Source organism: Pongo pygmaeus, chromosome 9 (genome assembly GCF_028885625.2).
Source record: "Pongo pygmaeus isolate AG05252 chromosome 9, NHGRI_mPonPyg2-v2.0_pri, whole genome shotgun sequence".
Classification (NCBI taxonomy): domain Eukaryota; kingdom Metazoa; phylum Chordata; class Mammalia; order Primates; family Hominidae; genus Pongo; species Pongo pygmaeus.
This window is the reverse complement of record NC_072382.2, coordinates 55,712,873-55,728,058: the sequence shown is the minus strand read 5'-3', so window position 1 is coordinate 55,728,058 and position 15,186 is coordinate 55,712,873. Positions and strand designations below refer to the sequence as shown.

General features: G+C 34.6%; 1 protein-coding gene across 9 annotated transcripts in view; it reads left to right on the top strand.

Annotated features, from left to right (window-relative positions):
- LOC129007284 (protein arginine N-methyltransferase 3) overlaps positions 1-15,186 on the top strand; it is a 127,916-nt gene that overhangs the window by 16,027 nt on the left and 96,703 nt on the right. For all 9 annotated transcript variants that reach the window (XM_054437916.2, XM_054437918.2, XM_063671078.1 and 6 more), the window contains one exon: positions 7,765-7,886. In XM_054437916.2, the coding sequence (XP_054293891.1) occupies positions 7,765-7,886 (122 nt within the window). The remainder of the gene's footprint in view (positions 1-7,764; positions 7,887-15,186) is intronic.

Genomic DNA, 15,186 nt, shown 5'->3' with positions numbered 1-15,186 from the left:
GCATGTGCCTGTGTGTTTGAAGTTTGTGTTTTTTGGCTTTTCTTCCTTACACTTTTTTTTTTTCTTTATTCTCTTTTTCGCTCTCTCTTTTCCTTCCTTTATACATTGGCATGGTTACTTAAAAGTTCAGGTTTTCTGTTTGTTCTTCCTGATGGGAAATTAGTCCCCTAATTTAATCAGGAATATTATGATCTCTGCCATTTATATACCTTTCCTTGGGAATTTTTTCCCACTCTTTTTACTTTGAGAACATGTATATTGATAATGTATCCGGTTGTTATAATTCGGCTTTCATCTCTCTAAGGTTATTTCATGGGCTTTACATGATTTGCAGCAGTAACAACCTTTATGTTTTAAAAATCCTTTTTCCTGATTTTCGTATTGTTTGGAATATAATCTGGATTGGCTTTTTATTTTCCATACCTCTTTTTTAAGAGCAGTGTTTCACTTGTGAGTTGGCTGAACTGGACCAGGTATACTGTAATTTGTATGGTGCTCTGATCTTTTTGGTCAAAGCATTGCATCTCGTGAAAAGTTTATAATTGTTTGTGCTGATTCCCACCAGAGACAAATAAATGATTTCATTTAAAAATTATAGTTATCAATTTTTTATATATAGGTTTTTTTGTATGCTTTCTATTTGTTACTATAGTGGAGACTTTTCATAGTTGTTTTTTTTTTTTGAGACGGAGTCTCGCTTTGTCGCCATGCTGGAGTGCAGTGGCGTGATCTCGGCTCACTGCAACCTCCGCCTCCTGGGTTCAAGCGATTCTCCTGCGTCAGCCTCCGGAGTAGCTGGGACTACAGGCAAGTGCCACCACGCCCAGCTAATTTTTGTATTTTTAATAGAGACGGGGTTTCACCATGTTGGTCAGGATGGTCTTGATTTCTTGACCTTGTGATCTGCCCGCCTCGGCCTCCCAAAGTGCTGGGATTACAGACGTGAGCCAGCACGCCTGGCCCTTCATAGTTTTTATATTTGCAAAACAAGTGCTGGAAAGTTTATTTAATGTTTGTCTAAAAACCTCTCTGTTTCCAGTGAAGCAAATTATGTTACTGTTAATGATGTTGCTTTATATTTCTAGTTAGATGATGCCCAGATTTTTATTTTATTTTTTCCTTAATATGTTATATAGAGATGAAACATGAGAATCACTAATCCTGGCTAGTCTGGAACCAGTTATATACTTTTGGGCAAGTGGTGAATCTCTTTGGGCCCAACCTGTAAGGTGATTGTAAAAATGCCTTCTGGTTCTAAAATTCTGTGGGTTTTGTTACGGTGAGAGCATTATCATTGTCTTTCTTTTAGCCATCTTGTCTTAATACTTGGTGATAGGAATACCAGAGGAGCTTGTTAAGAAAGTAAGTTAGAATGTTCCTTCAGTATGCTTCTGAATGGACTTGTCTTATAATAGGTAAGTAAATACTGAAAAGGCTCAAGTATTAGTAATCGTAAGATTAATCATCAAGATATTAAATATTTTTATTAAAAATGTTTTCCTTCCTTTTTTCCTTCCCTTCTCTCTCCATCCCTTCCCAGCCTCCTTTGCTTCCTTCTTTTCTTAATATTATTTCAATTCAATTCACAAAGCTCCCGTGGAGGCCATATGGTTTCTTAGATTAATTTAACTTTGGGTGGTATTTAATCGTGTTGTCACCCACTCATAATTAATTTCTGTTTGTAGTTTATTGAAGAAATTCCCAGTTAGGTGCCATCTTTATGCTTGTGATTATTATCTACAGTTACAATTCATTCAGTTTTTTAAGAAAAAAAATGAATCAAATTTCCTCATCATTTTATAAAATAATGTTCATTCTATTTCTACCTCTTTGATTCTATCAAATTTTAGCTTATCTGCCTGATCACCTAATTCTAAGCTAGATGTAAGAAATAACTAACATACAATTAAAAATATAGGCTTTAGAAGAAGGTTAACCTGTGTTTGAATGCAGGCCCTACAATTTACCAGCTGTGTGACCCTGGACCTATTTCTTTGCCTCTCTGAATCTCACATTCTTCATTTGTAAAATGATGATTAAAAAAGGATTTCATACACATACACATATATGCATTTGTGTATACATTATATCTGAATGTATGTATGGTCTTACAAAAAAACACATACTCTTACTGGAGTATACTAAACATATCCTTCTATACTTAACTTTCTTCACTCAGCAGCTTTTCTTGGAGAAATTCCTTATTATCTTTTTACCCCCGTGTTTTTTCTTATGGTAAATAAACATGATATAAAATTTGCCATCTTAGCTATCCTTAAGTGTATAGGTAAGTGGTATTAAATACATTTATAATGTCATGCAGCCATCACCACCACCATCTCCAGAACTCTTCATCTTGTAAAACTGGAACTATTCTCATTAAACAGTAATTCCCCATTCTCCCTTCCTCCCAGCCCCTGGCAATCACTGTTCTACTTTCTGTCTCTATGATTTTGACTACTCATATACATCATATAAGTGGAATCTTACACTACAGTCATTCCTTCAGTATCTGTGAGGGATTGGTTCCAGGACCCTCTGTGGATACCAGCATCCATAAATGCTCATTTACTGGCTATAAAATGGTGTAGTGTTTGCATATAACCTGCGCACATGTTCCTATGTACTTTAAATCATCTCCAGATTACTTATAATGCCTAATACAATGTAAGTGCTGTATAAATAGTTGTTATACTGTATTGTTTAGGGAACCATGACAAGAGAAAGAAGACTTCATGTTCAGTACAGATGCAATTTTTTTTCCCGAATGTTTTCGATTAGCAGTTGGTTGACTCCCTGGATGGGGAACCCAGGGATACAAAGGGCTGACTGTATTTCCTTTTGTAACTAGCTTATTGCACTTAGCATAATGTCCTCAAGATTTGACCTTGTTATAGCGAATGTCAGAATTTTTTTCATTTTTGAGGCTCAATAATCCATTGTATGCATGTATGACATTTTGCTTATCCATTCATTCATCTGTCAATGGCTATTTGGGTTACTTCTATATTAAAGCTGTTGTGAATATTGCTGCTATTAACGTAGGTATACAGATATCTCTTAGAGGCCCTGCTTTTAATTCTTTTGGGTATATACCCAGAAATGAAATTGCTGAGTCATATGGTAATTCCGTTTTTAATTCCTTGAGGAATCACTGTGCTGTTTTTCACAGTGGGTGTACCATTTTGTATTTCCACCGGCAGTGCACAAGGGTTCCAATTTTTCCATATCCGTAGCAATACTTGTTGTTTTCTAGTTTTTTGATAATAGCTATCCTAGTTGGTGTGAGGTGATATTTATATTGATTTGCATTTTTCTAATGATTAGTGATTTTGAGCATCTTTTCATTAATATTCTTTTAATGGTTGCTATATCCAATGTAAGAATGTCCGTAAGTTGTTTCAGTTTTTATGTTAGAAACAATGCTTCATATAAAATATTAAACGTATTTTTATACATATGGGAGCACAATTATAAGGTAATTTGTTAGCACTGGACTCCCTAGGTCATGAAGGGTATATACCATGTATGGTGTCACCAATTGTGCTGCCAGCTTGTCTTTGGTACACAGCAAGGGAGTGTGGATCTTCCCAGACAGTATCACCAAAGCACTTTCAGCAAACTTCTAAATTCCACACTGATCTTTTATTTTTCATTTTTTAGTTTTGTAAATGTTTTATTTTAATGAGAGTTTCTGGAAACTTATTATATACTGTTCTATTGTATATATTTTTCTATTTTTTCATTTTCTGCCATACAATATTTCAAGTTGAGGTGCTATAACTGTACTAGATACATATATACTATGTAGTATACTGTTGTCTTGCTATTTTTGTTACTACATTTTATTTGGAACTTTTAAAAAATTCTTTTTGTTTGCAATGATGTATATAGATTGCATGTTAAAGTAAAATTCTTAATGTTTATAAAAGTGATTATGTTAAAAGGTACTGACTCACCCAGACAGGCCATGTGTTCAGAAACAGTCAAATTCCCACTGAAACCATCTAGGCGTAGGATAGGAAGCACAAAGTAGTAGCCTTTCAACAACTTTATTTCTTCAGTGGATATCAGGATGTTTAGATTATCTCTCTTCTGGAGTCAATACTAATAAATTATGTTTTCAATACATAATGGAAAGAGCTGGACATGGTGACTCCTGCCTGTAATCCCAGCACTTTGGGAGGTCAAGGTGGGCAGACCACTTGAGGTCAGGAGTTCGAAACCAGCCTGGCCAACATGGTGAAACCCCGTCTATACTAAAAATACAAAAATTAGCCAGGCATGGTGGTGGGTGCCTGTAATCCCAGCTACTTGGGAGGCTGAGGCAGGAGAATCACTTAAACCCACGAGGTGGAGGTTGCATTGAACTGAGATTGTGCCACTGCACTCCAACCTGGGCAACAGGCTGTCTATCTCAAAAATAAAAAAAAAAATAAAGATGTAATGGAAGGAAAACTCCACTTATGATAGTAGTACAAAAGATAAAATGCACAGGAGTAAACAACTAGAAATATGCAGGACTTACAGAAAAAAAGGTTTTTTTAAAACAACAACTAAAGTACCTAACAGACAATTTAAACGAATTGAAAGTCATATCAGGTTCTTGAATAGGAAAACTCAAAATTGTTTTCCCTAAATTTTAGCTCAGTTCTCACAAAAATGCTAGGACTTTTAAACCTAGACCAACCAATTCTTTTGTTTATATGGAAAAATAAATATAAAAAGTTTTCCAGAAACATTGTGGAAAAATATTTGCAGTTGAGTGTGGACCAGACTTACTAGATATTAAATCATTTTATAAAGCTTCAGTAACTAAAATAATTCCTGGCACTTGAATATATAGATTAACAGAACAGATTTAAAATCCACTTCTAAATGCAAATATATACAGATATTTAAATGAATGTTAAAGGTCACGTATCAAGTCAGTGGGGGAAACCTTAATAATTGATATTGGGACAAGTGGCCAGTCATTTGAACAAAACGTTGGAACCATGCCTCGTAGTGTATACCATGGTTTAAAAACAAACTATGTGAATGAAACCGTGAATGTACTAGAAGGAAATGTGTAAAGATGAAATGCAGTGAAATGGGATAGACTGGGGAAGGCCTATATAATTATGATCAAAGTCCAGAAGACATTATATAAAAGATTAATAAGTTTAGTTGTAGGTAAAGAATTCCTGTGTAGCAAAAATCACTGTAAGTAGAATCAAAAGACAAAAATACATGCTGTGAGAAAACATGGCATGTCATATTATAGAGGGCTAATCTTAATTTACAAAGAACTCTTATCTGCTAAGACAGATTGATAAGAAAAGGACTAGCAACTGAGTGGAAAAATAGAGAGAAGATGTAAATCAGTAGCTCACATAAAATTATAGATGGCTCTACAATACATGGAATGATGCTAAATCTCCTAAGAGAAATGCATATTAAAACTAGATCAACATATCATTATTTTGTGATTGCTAGATGGGTAGACATCCAAAAGTTTGATTATATGTTCCATAGGCTAGTCTCACCTGTGAGGAAATTGGTACTAATACATTGCTCATTGGAGTCTTCATTAGCAGAATTGCCCTATGAGATCAATTTGGTTATGTCTAGCAGAATTACAGATACGTATTCTTTGACACAGTGTTTTCACTTCTAGGAATATATTCTTTAGATTTACTAATTCATGGGAATGGGCTTTGATACAGCCCATGGGTTATTTACAGCATTTATTGCCCTAGTAAGATTTCAGGAACACCTAAAATGTTCATCAGTAGAGAACTGGATTGTGATACAGCCATAGTATGGAATCCTGTACAGCTACATAAAAGAAAGAAGCTCTATAAATTGATATGGAGAGATCTCAAAATTATATTAAGTTTAAAAAAAAAGCAATATGTAGCACAGTGGGTATGATATGCTATAATTTGTGTAAAAGAAGGAAAAACGTATTGAATTGTAATATGCATAAAATTTTTTTTTAAGTATAGGAAATGTACCTGATGGTTAAACCATATTCTGTTGCCTAGTGAGAAAAAAAACATTGGTGTACAGTATCATCGATTCTTAATCCTAGTTTGATTTTTCTTACGATAGTTTCTCATTACTTAGTAAAATCCAACGCACTCTGTGATCTGACCCCTGACTTCACCTCCAAGTGACCTCTTTCTGAACCCAGTTCAGCCACACTGGCCATCTTGGCTTTGCCTGGAATGTTGTGCCTTGCATTTAATATCTTCCTGAATGAAATGCTTTTCTCCTAGATCTTTGCATGACACCCTCCTTTATTCAGTTCTCTGCTCACATGTATCAGAGAGGTACATCAATCTAGATGGTATCTAGAATGGTAAAAGACCTATCTAGAATGGTAAAAGAAAGAGTGTATCTCCTCTCCCCTGCTCTAACCTCTACTCTGCTTGATTTTTCTTACTACCTGACCTTATTTTATATTCTTTGTTTATTCATTGTCCCTCTCACAAGATTGTATGTGCCATTAAGACAGGGATTTGGTCTTGTTTGTTGCTGTACCCCATCACTGAAATCAATTCCTGGTACTTAATAATGCTTAGTGAATACTTACAGTATGAGGGCACTGAAATGATTTCCTATTTTGGGACAAGTATATATGGTTTTTAGGCCATGATAGTGAAAGATTTAAAGCACTAATTTTCAGTAATTTCACAGAGTAGTGTACCTACAAGGATTTTGCTAAATGTGTTTCCTTGGTGACTTGTTTTTCTTTTTACTATGAACTAAACAGGCTTCATTGTGCCATTCCAGGGAAAACCATATTAAATTCTTGATTTAAATAATTGCTCCCCACTCACCCCCAATAGCATCTTAAACTTTTGGTTCTAATAAATACTTTTCTTTCACCAAGAATTATCATTTTTGCAACTTAAACTCTCAAGTTACTGAATTTTGACAGCTAACTTGTTTTTATTGCACTTTATTGTTAAAATGGGCTGAATATTTAATTTTTGAGGTAGGAAGGATGTAGTGATACTCTGTATCTTTGATTGCTTTATAACCCTTTTAAAATGGTATTGGGTCAAGCCATCCTGCTTAAGTTAATTCCTGCCACTCAAACTTGAAGAAATTTATTTCTGTTAAAATGTAGAATTACTGAGCCTAAAATAGAATATACATACAATAGGGAAATTAAAAACAATTCTCTCTTAAATCTATGGAAATAATTTTTCATATAAAATCTCTTAAATTTAGCATTATTGGGTCTAATTACAACAGACTATGGCCAACTATACTGTTATTAATTTAAAACAACTCATAGTAATGATATCTTCAATTTTCCCAAATAGAAATTACCATATTGCTTAGTAAAGTTTAAATTTTTTTTTTTGAGATGGAGTTTCTCTCTTGTTGACCAGGCTGGAGTGCAGTGGCGTGATCTTGGCTCACCGCAACCTCCACCTACCAGGTTCAAGAGATTCTCCTGCCTCAGCCTCCCGAGTAGCTGGGATTACAGGCATGCACCACCACGCCCAGCTAATTTTGTATTTTTGGTAGAGACGGGGTTTCTCCATGTTGGTCAGGCTGGTCTCAAACTCCCAACCTCAGGTGATCTGCCCTCTTCGGCTTCCCAAAGTGCTGGGATTACAGGTGTGAGCCACCGCACCTGGCCAGTTTAAAATTTTTATTGTGATCTTTTCCTAGCCAGAAACATCATAATATATGAATAGAATTTAATATAGAGACCTTTTTGATAACATCTGTTTGTTTGTTTTTTTTTCTTAATTACCCCAGGTAGTTTTGGATGTTGGGTGTGGAACTGGAATTCTCTCTATGTTTGCTGCTAAAGCTGGGGCGAAGAAGGTTCTTGGAGTTGATCAATCTGAAATACTTTACCAGGCAATGGATATTATAAGGTACATATATTTTAAGCCTTCATTTAACATTATTTTAAAATTTAATGATTATTTAACAGATTTTCTTGTCTTTAGTAGTTATCTAAGGCAGACTAAAGACATTTGTCTTTTAGTAAAAATTCACTCCAGAATAATAAGATTTTAAGTTGAATTGAGCTAGACACATTTGAGCTGTGCTACTGAATAATCTTTTCACAGTTCTCATTGATGAGAATTATTTTTATATTGTTTTCTGACTTTCTGACTATGGCTATAAATATGCCAATTCTAATAATATAAAATTAAAAACTATTGAGACTTAGAGTAATACTGACAGAGGACTCCCTACTTACTAATATATTTATTATATATTAGTAATATTTTCTTTAGCGAATACCAGTTATACTAAAGACTGAGAGTTATTTGTCTTTTTCTTTTGTTAACACTAGTCCACGTACCTCCTTCAAATTAAGTAAATTCCAAAGTTGCTAAAAACAAGGCAGAGTGTATTTGGTTTATTACCCCCTAAAACTTTTATTCTCTAAAAATCTCTGTCTTTTGAGTATTTAGCTGGGTTGATTGATTTTACAGTTGGCTTATACCCTAGTGAGAAGGCCTTTATTTGAAATCCAGGTGACACAACTGAATTTCTTTCCCTATGTGCTTAACAAAAGCACCTTACATTTGGAACTTAGGAGTCATTTCCAGAATACGTAATTAATAGGAGGATTTTCATAGCAACTTTTAAGTGATTCTTCAACTTACACTGCTGTTCCACTCTTAAGATTGATTAATGTTGGCCAGGCATAGTGGCTCATGTCTGTAATCCCAGCAATTTGGGAGGCTGAGGTGAAAGGATTGCTTGAGCCCAGGAGTTCAAGGCCAGCCTAGGCAAAATAGTGAGACTCTGTCCTCTATAAAAAATGTTTTAAAATTAGCCAGGCATGGTGGTGCATGCCTGTAATTCCACCTACTTGGGAGACTGAGGCAGGAGGATTGATTGACCTGGGGAGGTGGAGGCTGCAGTGAGCCATGATCATGCCACCGCACTCCAGCCTTGGGTGACAGAGCAAGACACTTTCTCCAAAAAAAATTTTAAAAATTTGATTAATGGTCTTTTCTGATTAGTTTAAAAATTTAAATATGATTATATAAAATATTTAAATTTGTTTAGATTTTATTTTATAACTAGAAGGATAGTGTTGTGGTTAGAAGAACAAGTTTGAATCAAGCTTGGGATGGCATACTCACTCTACCATTTAACCAGTACTTGGAACTTGGGTTAAAGTACATCTAACGTGTTAGAAATCTCAGTTGTTTCACTGTCAAACAAAACATAATGGCTGTCTTTTGTGGTTGTAAATAAGATGCATAAGTTATAAATAATACGTATATATAAATCAGTTTGGCCTATTGCCCAGCACATAGTAAATATTTTGAGGTGCGTAAGTTATAAGTAAGATATACATGTAAATCAGTTTGGCCTATTGCCTGCCACATGTTAAATATTTGGAGCATTAGCTATGGTTATTATTAACAAATACCAAATCAGTGTTAATGGAAAAATTGCCCTGAACTTGTTTAGGTTTTTTCATAGATAATGGTTTGTGGTTGCAGTTTTTGTATTGGAATACACACACACACACACACACACGTTGCAATTGCAATTATAGAATTACACATACATATATATAGATAGATATCTAGTTAAGCTTTTTCTAGTTCTTATGATAGCATTAAGTACAACATGATCATTTTGGGGGTTCCATAGAGTACCCTCAATTGCTTATTCATTGCCATCCAAACAAATATGAGAACCACTGTCCCAAAGAAGAGATTGTTTTAGAAGAATTCTCAAAACTTTATTGTTGATAGTAAAATTATGGTGAGCTATTTCTACTAGAATTTCTAGTCTTATGAAAGCTATTTCCACATTTCCACTAGAATTTCTAGTACATTTATGAGTTAGTCATTTTTTTTTACTATAAAATGGGACTAGATGTGCTCTCATTTTAATTTCTTAACTCTATGAAAGAAATGGAAAGGAATTATAATACATTGTTTCATTTTATTTTACAGAAGTCTTGATTTCCCACTGTCTTTGTAGAAACATGTTTATATAATGATTACACCTAAAATTTATCGTTTATAATATTAATATTTAGTGCTAGGGTGTACAGTGTCCAAGCTTCTTAGTAAAATATTTAAAATGTTTCTGACATATACATTTAACATTCGATTACTTAATGAGGAAAATGTTTTCTGACAAATTATTGCTAGAGGGAAATTAGTTTTCAGTCCTTTTTTCTTTGCGGTCATCTAAACACTTCGTGATATATTACTTTTGATCTAGAGTTACAGTTTTGGAGGAACAAGACACTGGAATTGAATGTGTTTCTGGTATACTGATGAGCTCCCATCAAAAACAATTGCTTAAAAAAATTATATTTTATGATTTTTCAAAATAAATGGTCAGGTAGTCTGTGTAAATCTTATAATTTAATACCAGTATTAAAAACCTTGAAAATGTTTAAAAATATTATTTAAAGATATTCACAGTAATTCTATTCAGATTTAAGAACAATTTTTCTTCTGCCCACATAATCCTAAATATTTTTATTAGTTAGAAGACCTTCTAAAGTATATTTGTTACTGGTGCAGAGCCCAGAATAGTTTGGGATTAATAGTCTTTGTTTTTAAAGTCTCCGGGAAAGCTACCAACTTACTTTTAATCAAAGGATGGGTGTCAATTTGCATCTATCAGTATTTTTTCTGTTAAGATAGTATCTTCTACATCAGTGGGCAAAAATAGAAGTGTGAAAGAAATATGTCCCTGATTCAGCAAGTGACATCTGCAGTCACAAAGGAGTGCTTTTCCATGTACTCAAATACAATAAATTGCTCCTCCCATCTCATCTTTAGATCTTTCACTTATAAAACCAGAGCTAACAGAATGTGTCTTTAGTAGTACTTACAGGATTCAATACAAACATGTTTTTGATATAACTTAAAGTTAACTCAGCTAAGTAAGCGCATAACTAAAAGTATTTTAACAAGATTTTTATATAGTAATAATGAGATTTAAACCCAGCAATCTAGCATAATAGCTTTTCATTAAAATTGTTAGGGTTCAAGATACCTAAGACCCAAAATTTGAGCTCTGTCAGTTTTTTAGGATAGAATAGGTAGAGACATGTGACTTATTTGGATAAGGATCCTCTGTCTGTAATCATTGACTCAAAGTACTTGTCTTCAGTCTTTTCTGTGTGTATTTTTGGACAGGGAGTCTGATCATTTTGTCAGCCAAATTTTTGAATCTCGAACACTAATTTTAATGTAGTGAAGTAGGAAGTAGATAAGTCAAACTAGTCTTTGCTGTGTCAAATATTTTATGCTTACCAATGTTTATTCTCTCAATCTTGTAAAGTGTCATTTTTATAAGATTTCCTGCTAGCTCCAAAGTATATCTAGAATCTTTGCTTGAGTGTCAGATGTAGTTATAGGAAGGAAGCATAGATAAGAAGTGCAGTGAAGAAATCAAAATCAGTTTCACTACTGCAAATAATTATTTTCTTTTTTTTATTTTATTTTATTATTATTATACTTTTAAGTTTTAGGGTACATGTGCACAATGTGCAGGTTAGTTACATATGTATACATGTGCCATGCTGGTGTGCTGCACCCATTAACTTGTCATTTAGCGTTAGGTATATCTCCTAACGCTATCCCTCCCCCCTCCCCCCACCCCACAATAGTCCCCAGAGTGTGATGTTCCCTTTCCTGTGTCCATGTGTTCTCATTGTTCAGTTCCCACCTATGAGTGAGAACATGTGGTGTTTGGTTTTTTGTCCTTGCGATAGTTTACTGAGAATGATGATTTCCAGTTTCATCCATGTCCCTACAAAGGACATGAACTCATAATTTTTTATGGCTGCATAGTATTCCATGGTGTATATGTGCCACATTTTCTTAATCCAGTCTATCATTGTTGGACATTTGGGTTGGTTCCAAGTCTTTGCTATTGTGAATAGTGCCACAATAAACATACGTGTGCATGTGTCTTTATAGCAGCATTATTTATAGTCCTTTGGGTATATACCCAGTAATGGGATGGCTGGGTCAAATGGAATTTCTAGTTCTAGATCCCTGAGGAATTGCCACACTGACTTCCACAAGGGTTGAACTAGTTTACAGTCCCACCAGCAGTGTAAAAGTGTTCCTATTTCTCCACATCCTCTCCAGCACCTGTTGTTTCCTGACTTTTTAATGATTGCCATTCTAACTGGTGTGAGATGGTATCTCATTGTGGTTTTGATTTGCATTTCTCTGATGGCCAGTGATGGTGAACATTTTTTCATGTGTTTTTTGGCTGCATGAATGTCTTCTTTTGAGAAGTGTCTGTTCATGTCCTTTGCCCACTTTTTGATGGGGTTGTTTGTTTTTTTTCTTGTAAATTCGTTTGAGTTCATTGTAGATTCTGGATATTAGCCCTTTGTCAGATGAGTAGGTTGTGAAAAATTTCTCCCATTTTGTAGGTTGCCTGTTCACTCTGATGGTAGTTTCTTTTGCTGTACAGAAGCTCTTTAGTTTAATTAGATCCCATTTGTCAGTTTTGGCTTTTGTTGCCACTGCTTTTGGTGTTTTAGACATGAAGTCCTTGCCTATGCCTGTGTCCTGAATGGTAATGTCTAGGTTTTCTTCTAGGGTTTTTATGGTTTTAGGTCTAACGTTTAAGTCTTTAATCCATCTTGAATTGATTTTTGTATAAGGTGTAAGGAAGGGATCCAGTTTCAGCTTTCTCCATATGGCTAGCCAGTTTTCCCAGCACCATTTATTAAATAGGGAATCCTTTCCCCATTGCTTGTTTTTCTCAGGTTTGTCAAAGATCAGATAGTGTAGATATGTGGTGTTATTTCTGAGGGCTCTGTTCTGTTCCATTGATATATCTCTGTTTTGGTACCAGTACCATGCTGTTTTGGTTACTGTAGCCTTGTAGTGTAGTTTGAAGTCAGGTAGCATGATGCCTCCAGCTTTGTTCTTTTGGCTTAGGATTGACTTGGCAATGCGGGCTCTTTTTTGGTTCCATATGAACTTTAAAGTAGTTTTTTTCAATTCTGTGAAGAAAGTCATTAGTAGCTTGATGGGGATGGCATTGAATCTATAAATTACCTTGGGCAGTATGGCCATTTTCACGATATTGATTCTTCCTACCCATGAGCATGGAATGTTCTTCCATTTGTTTGTATCCTCTTTTATTTCCTTGAGCAGTAGTTTGTAGTTCTCCTTGAAGAAGTCCTTCACATCCCTTGTAAGTTGGATTCCTAGGTATTTTATTCTCTTTGAAGCAATTGTGAATGGGAGTTCACTCATGATTTGGCTCTCTGTTTCTCTGTTGTTGGTGTATAAGAACGCTTGTGATTTTTGTACATTGATTTTTTATCCTGAGACTTTGCTGAAGTTACTTATCAGCTTAAGGAGATTTTGGGCTGAGACAGTGGGGTTTTCTAGATATACAATCATGTCATCTGCACACAGGGACAATTTGACTTCCTCTTTTCCTAATTGAATACCCTTTATTTCCTTCTCCTGCCTAATTGCACTAGCCAGAACTTCCAACACTGTGTTGAATAGGAGTGGTGAGAGAGGGCATCCCTGTCTTGTGCCAGTTTTCAAAGGGAATGCTTCCAGTTTTTGCCCATTCAGTATGATATTGGCTGTGGGTTTGTCATAGATAGCTCTTATTATTTTGAGATACGTCCCATCAATACCTAATTTATTGAGAGTTTTTAGCATGAAGAGTTGTTGAATTTTGTCAAAGGCCTTTTCTGCATCTATTGAGATAATCATGTAGTTTTTGTCTTTGATTCTGTTTGTATGCTGGATTACATTTATTGATTTTCGTATATCGAACCAGCCTTGCATCCCAGGGATGAAGCCCACTTGATCATGGTGGATAAGCTTTTTGATGTGCTGCTGGATTTGGTTTGCCAGTATTTTATTGAAGATTTTTGCATCAGTGTTCATCAAGGATGCAAATAATTATTTTCTTTCTGTAATGTTAGCAGTCAGAGAAATAGCATTTGTGACAAAGATTACTACTAAGCATGGAGAGTGTAACAAAATGACTAAAACTTAAGTTTATATTCAGTTTAAGTACCAATTTAGCTAAGTGAACATTTTGCATAGAGCACATATTTACTATAAATAGGCTTTTGCAAAAAATAATCACATTAAAAAAATAATTTTAAAACATTGCTCATGAGAGCATATACCTAGAAGCTTAGTGAAGAAAAGTTTTATTATACAGCAGGTTCACAGTTGATTCAGAGGGAACAGCCGTGTATTGTGACTTTGTGATAATGGGTTTTTAACAAAACAAATTATATCCACGTAAGACTTGTTTTTTTCTAATTATCTATAAAGCTCCTGCATATGTTCTTTTCCCCCTTTGTACAGTGTGGAAATTGAACAAGTAGATGTATTTAAAGGACTAAAGAAGCAGACTTATTATTATCTCACAGTTTTTAGTACTAATGACCAGGCTTGTACTCTAGTTGCTTGTTGAATACTTTGTCACTCAATTCCTAGTTTTCTTTTCAGGTGGAAACTATCAAAGGCTATAGTTGTTATTATCAAGGTCCAGTGAAACTTGTGTAGACCTTTTTGTCTTACCTCATGCTAGATGGCCATGTTTAAGATTCATTATAGACATTATTTTTGCCAATCATTAATAGAGGTCATGGTCATCAGAGCAGAGGGAAGCATTTGTTCACCAGATACATTTTGCAAAAATATGAATTTTTAAAAATCTGTTCACAAAACTGTTGAACAGTTATGTAGTCTGAACCCCCCCACCTTTGCTTTGAAGTATCAGAGAGTTCCTTAAAAGGATTTTTGAAATTTTCAGCCATACATGACAGTAGAGAGAATGATATGAATTCCTGTGTGCCTATCACCCGCGTCTACATTTACAAATTTTTTACGATAACTTTTTTATACATTTCCCTCCCACGTTTTTTGTTTTGTTTTTGTTTTTGTTGGAGTATTTTAAAGTAAAACTTATACATTATATCAGTAAATGTGTCCTAATACATTTGAGTGTTGGTGCATGAGAACATTTATTGAAAATGACTTAGCACTCAATCTTTAGATGTCCCAATTTAATAATAAAATTGCTAACATTAATTTAATTTTTTCTATTGAATCTCCTTTGGTGCAGGTATAACTGAATCTCCTTTGATGTAGATTATTTATACCTATTATAAGAGATTAAGAGGCTGGGCATGGTGGCATGTGCCTGAGGCAGGAGAATCACTTGACA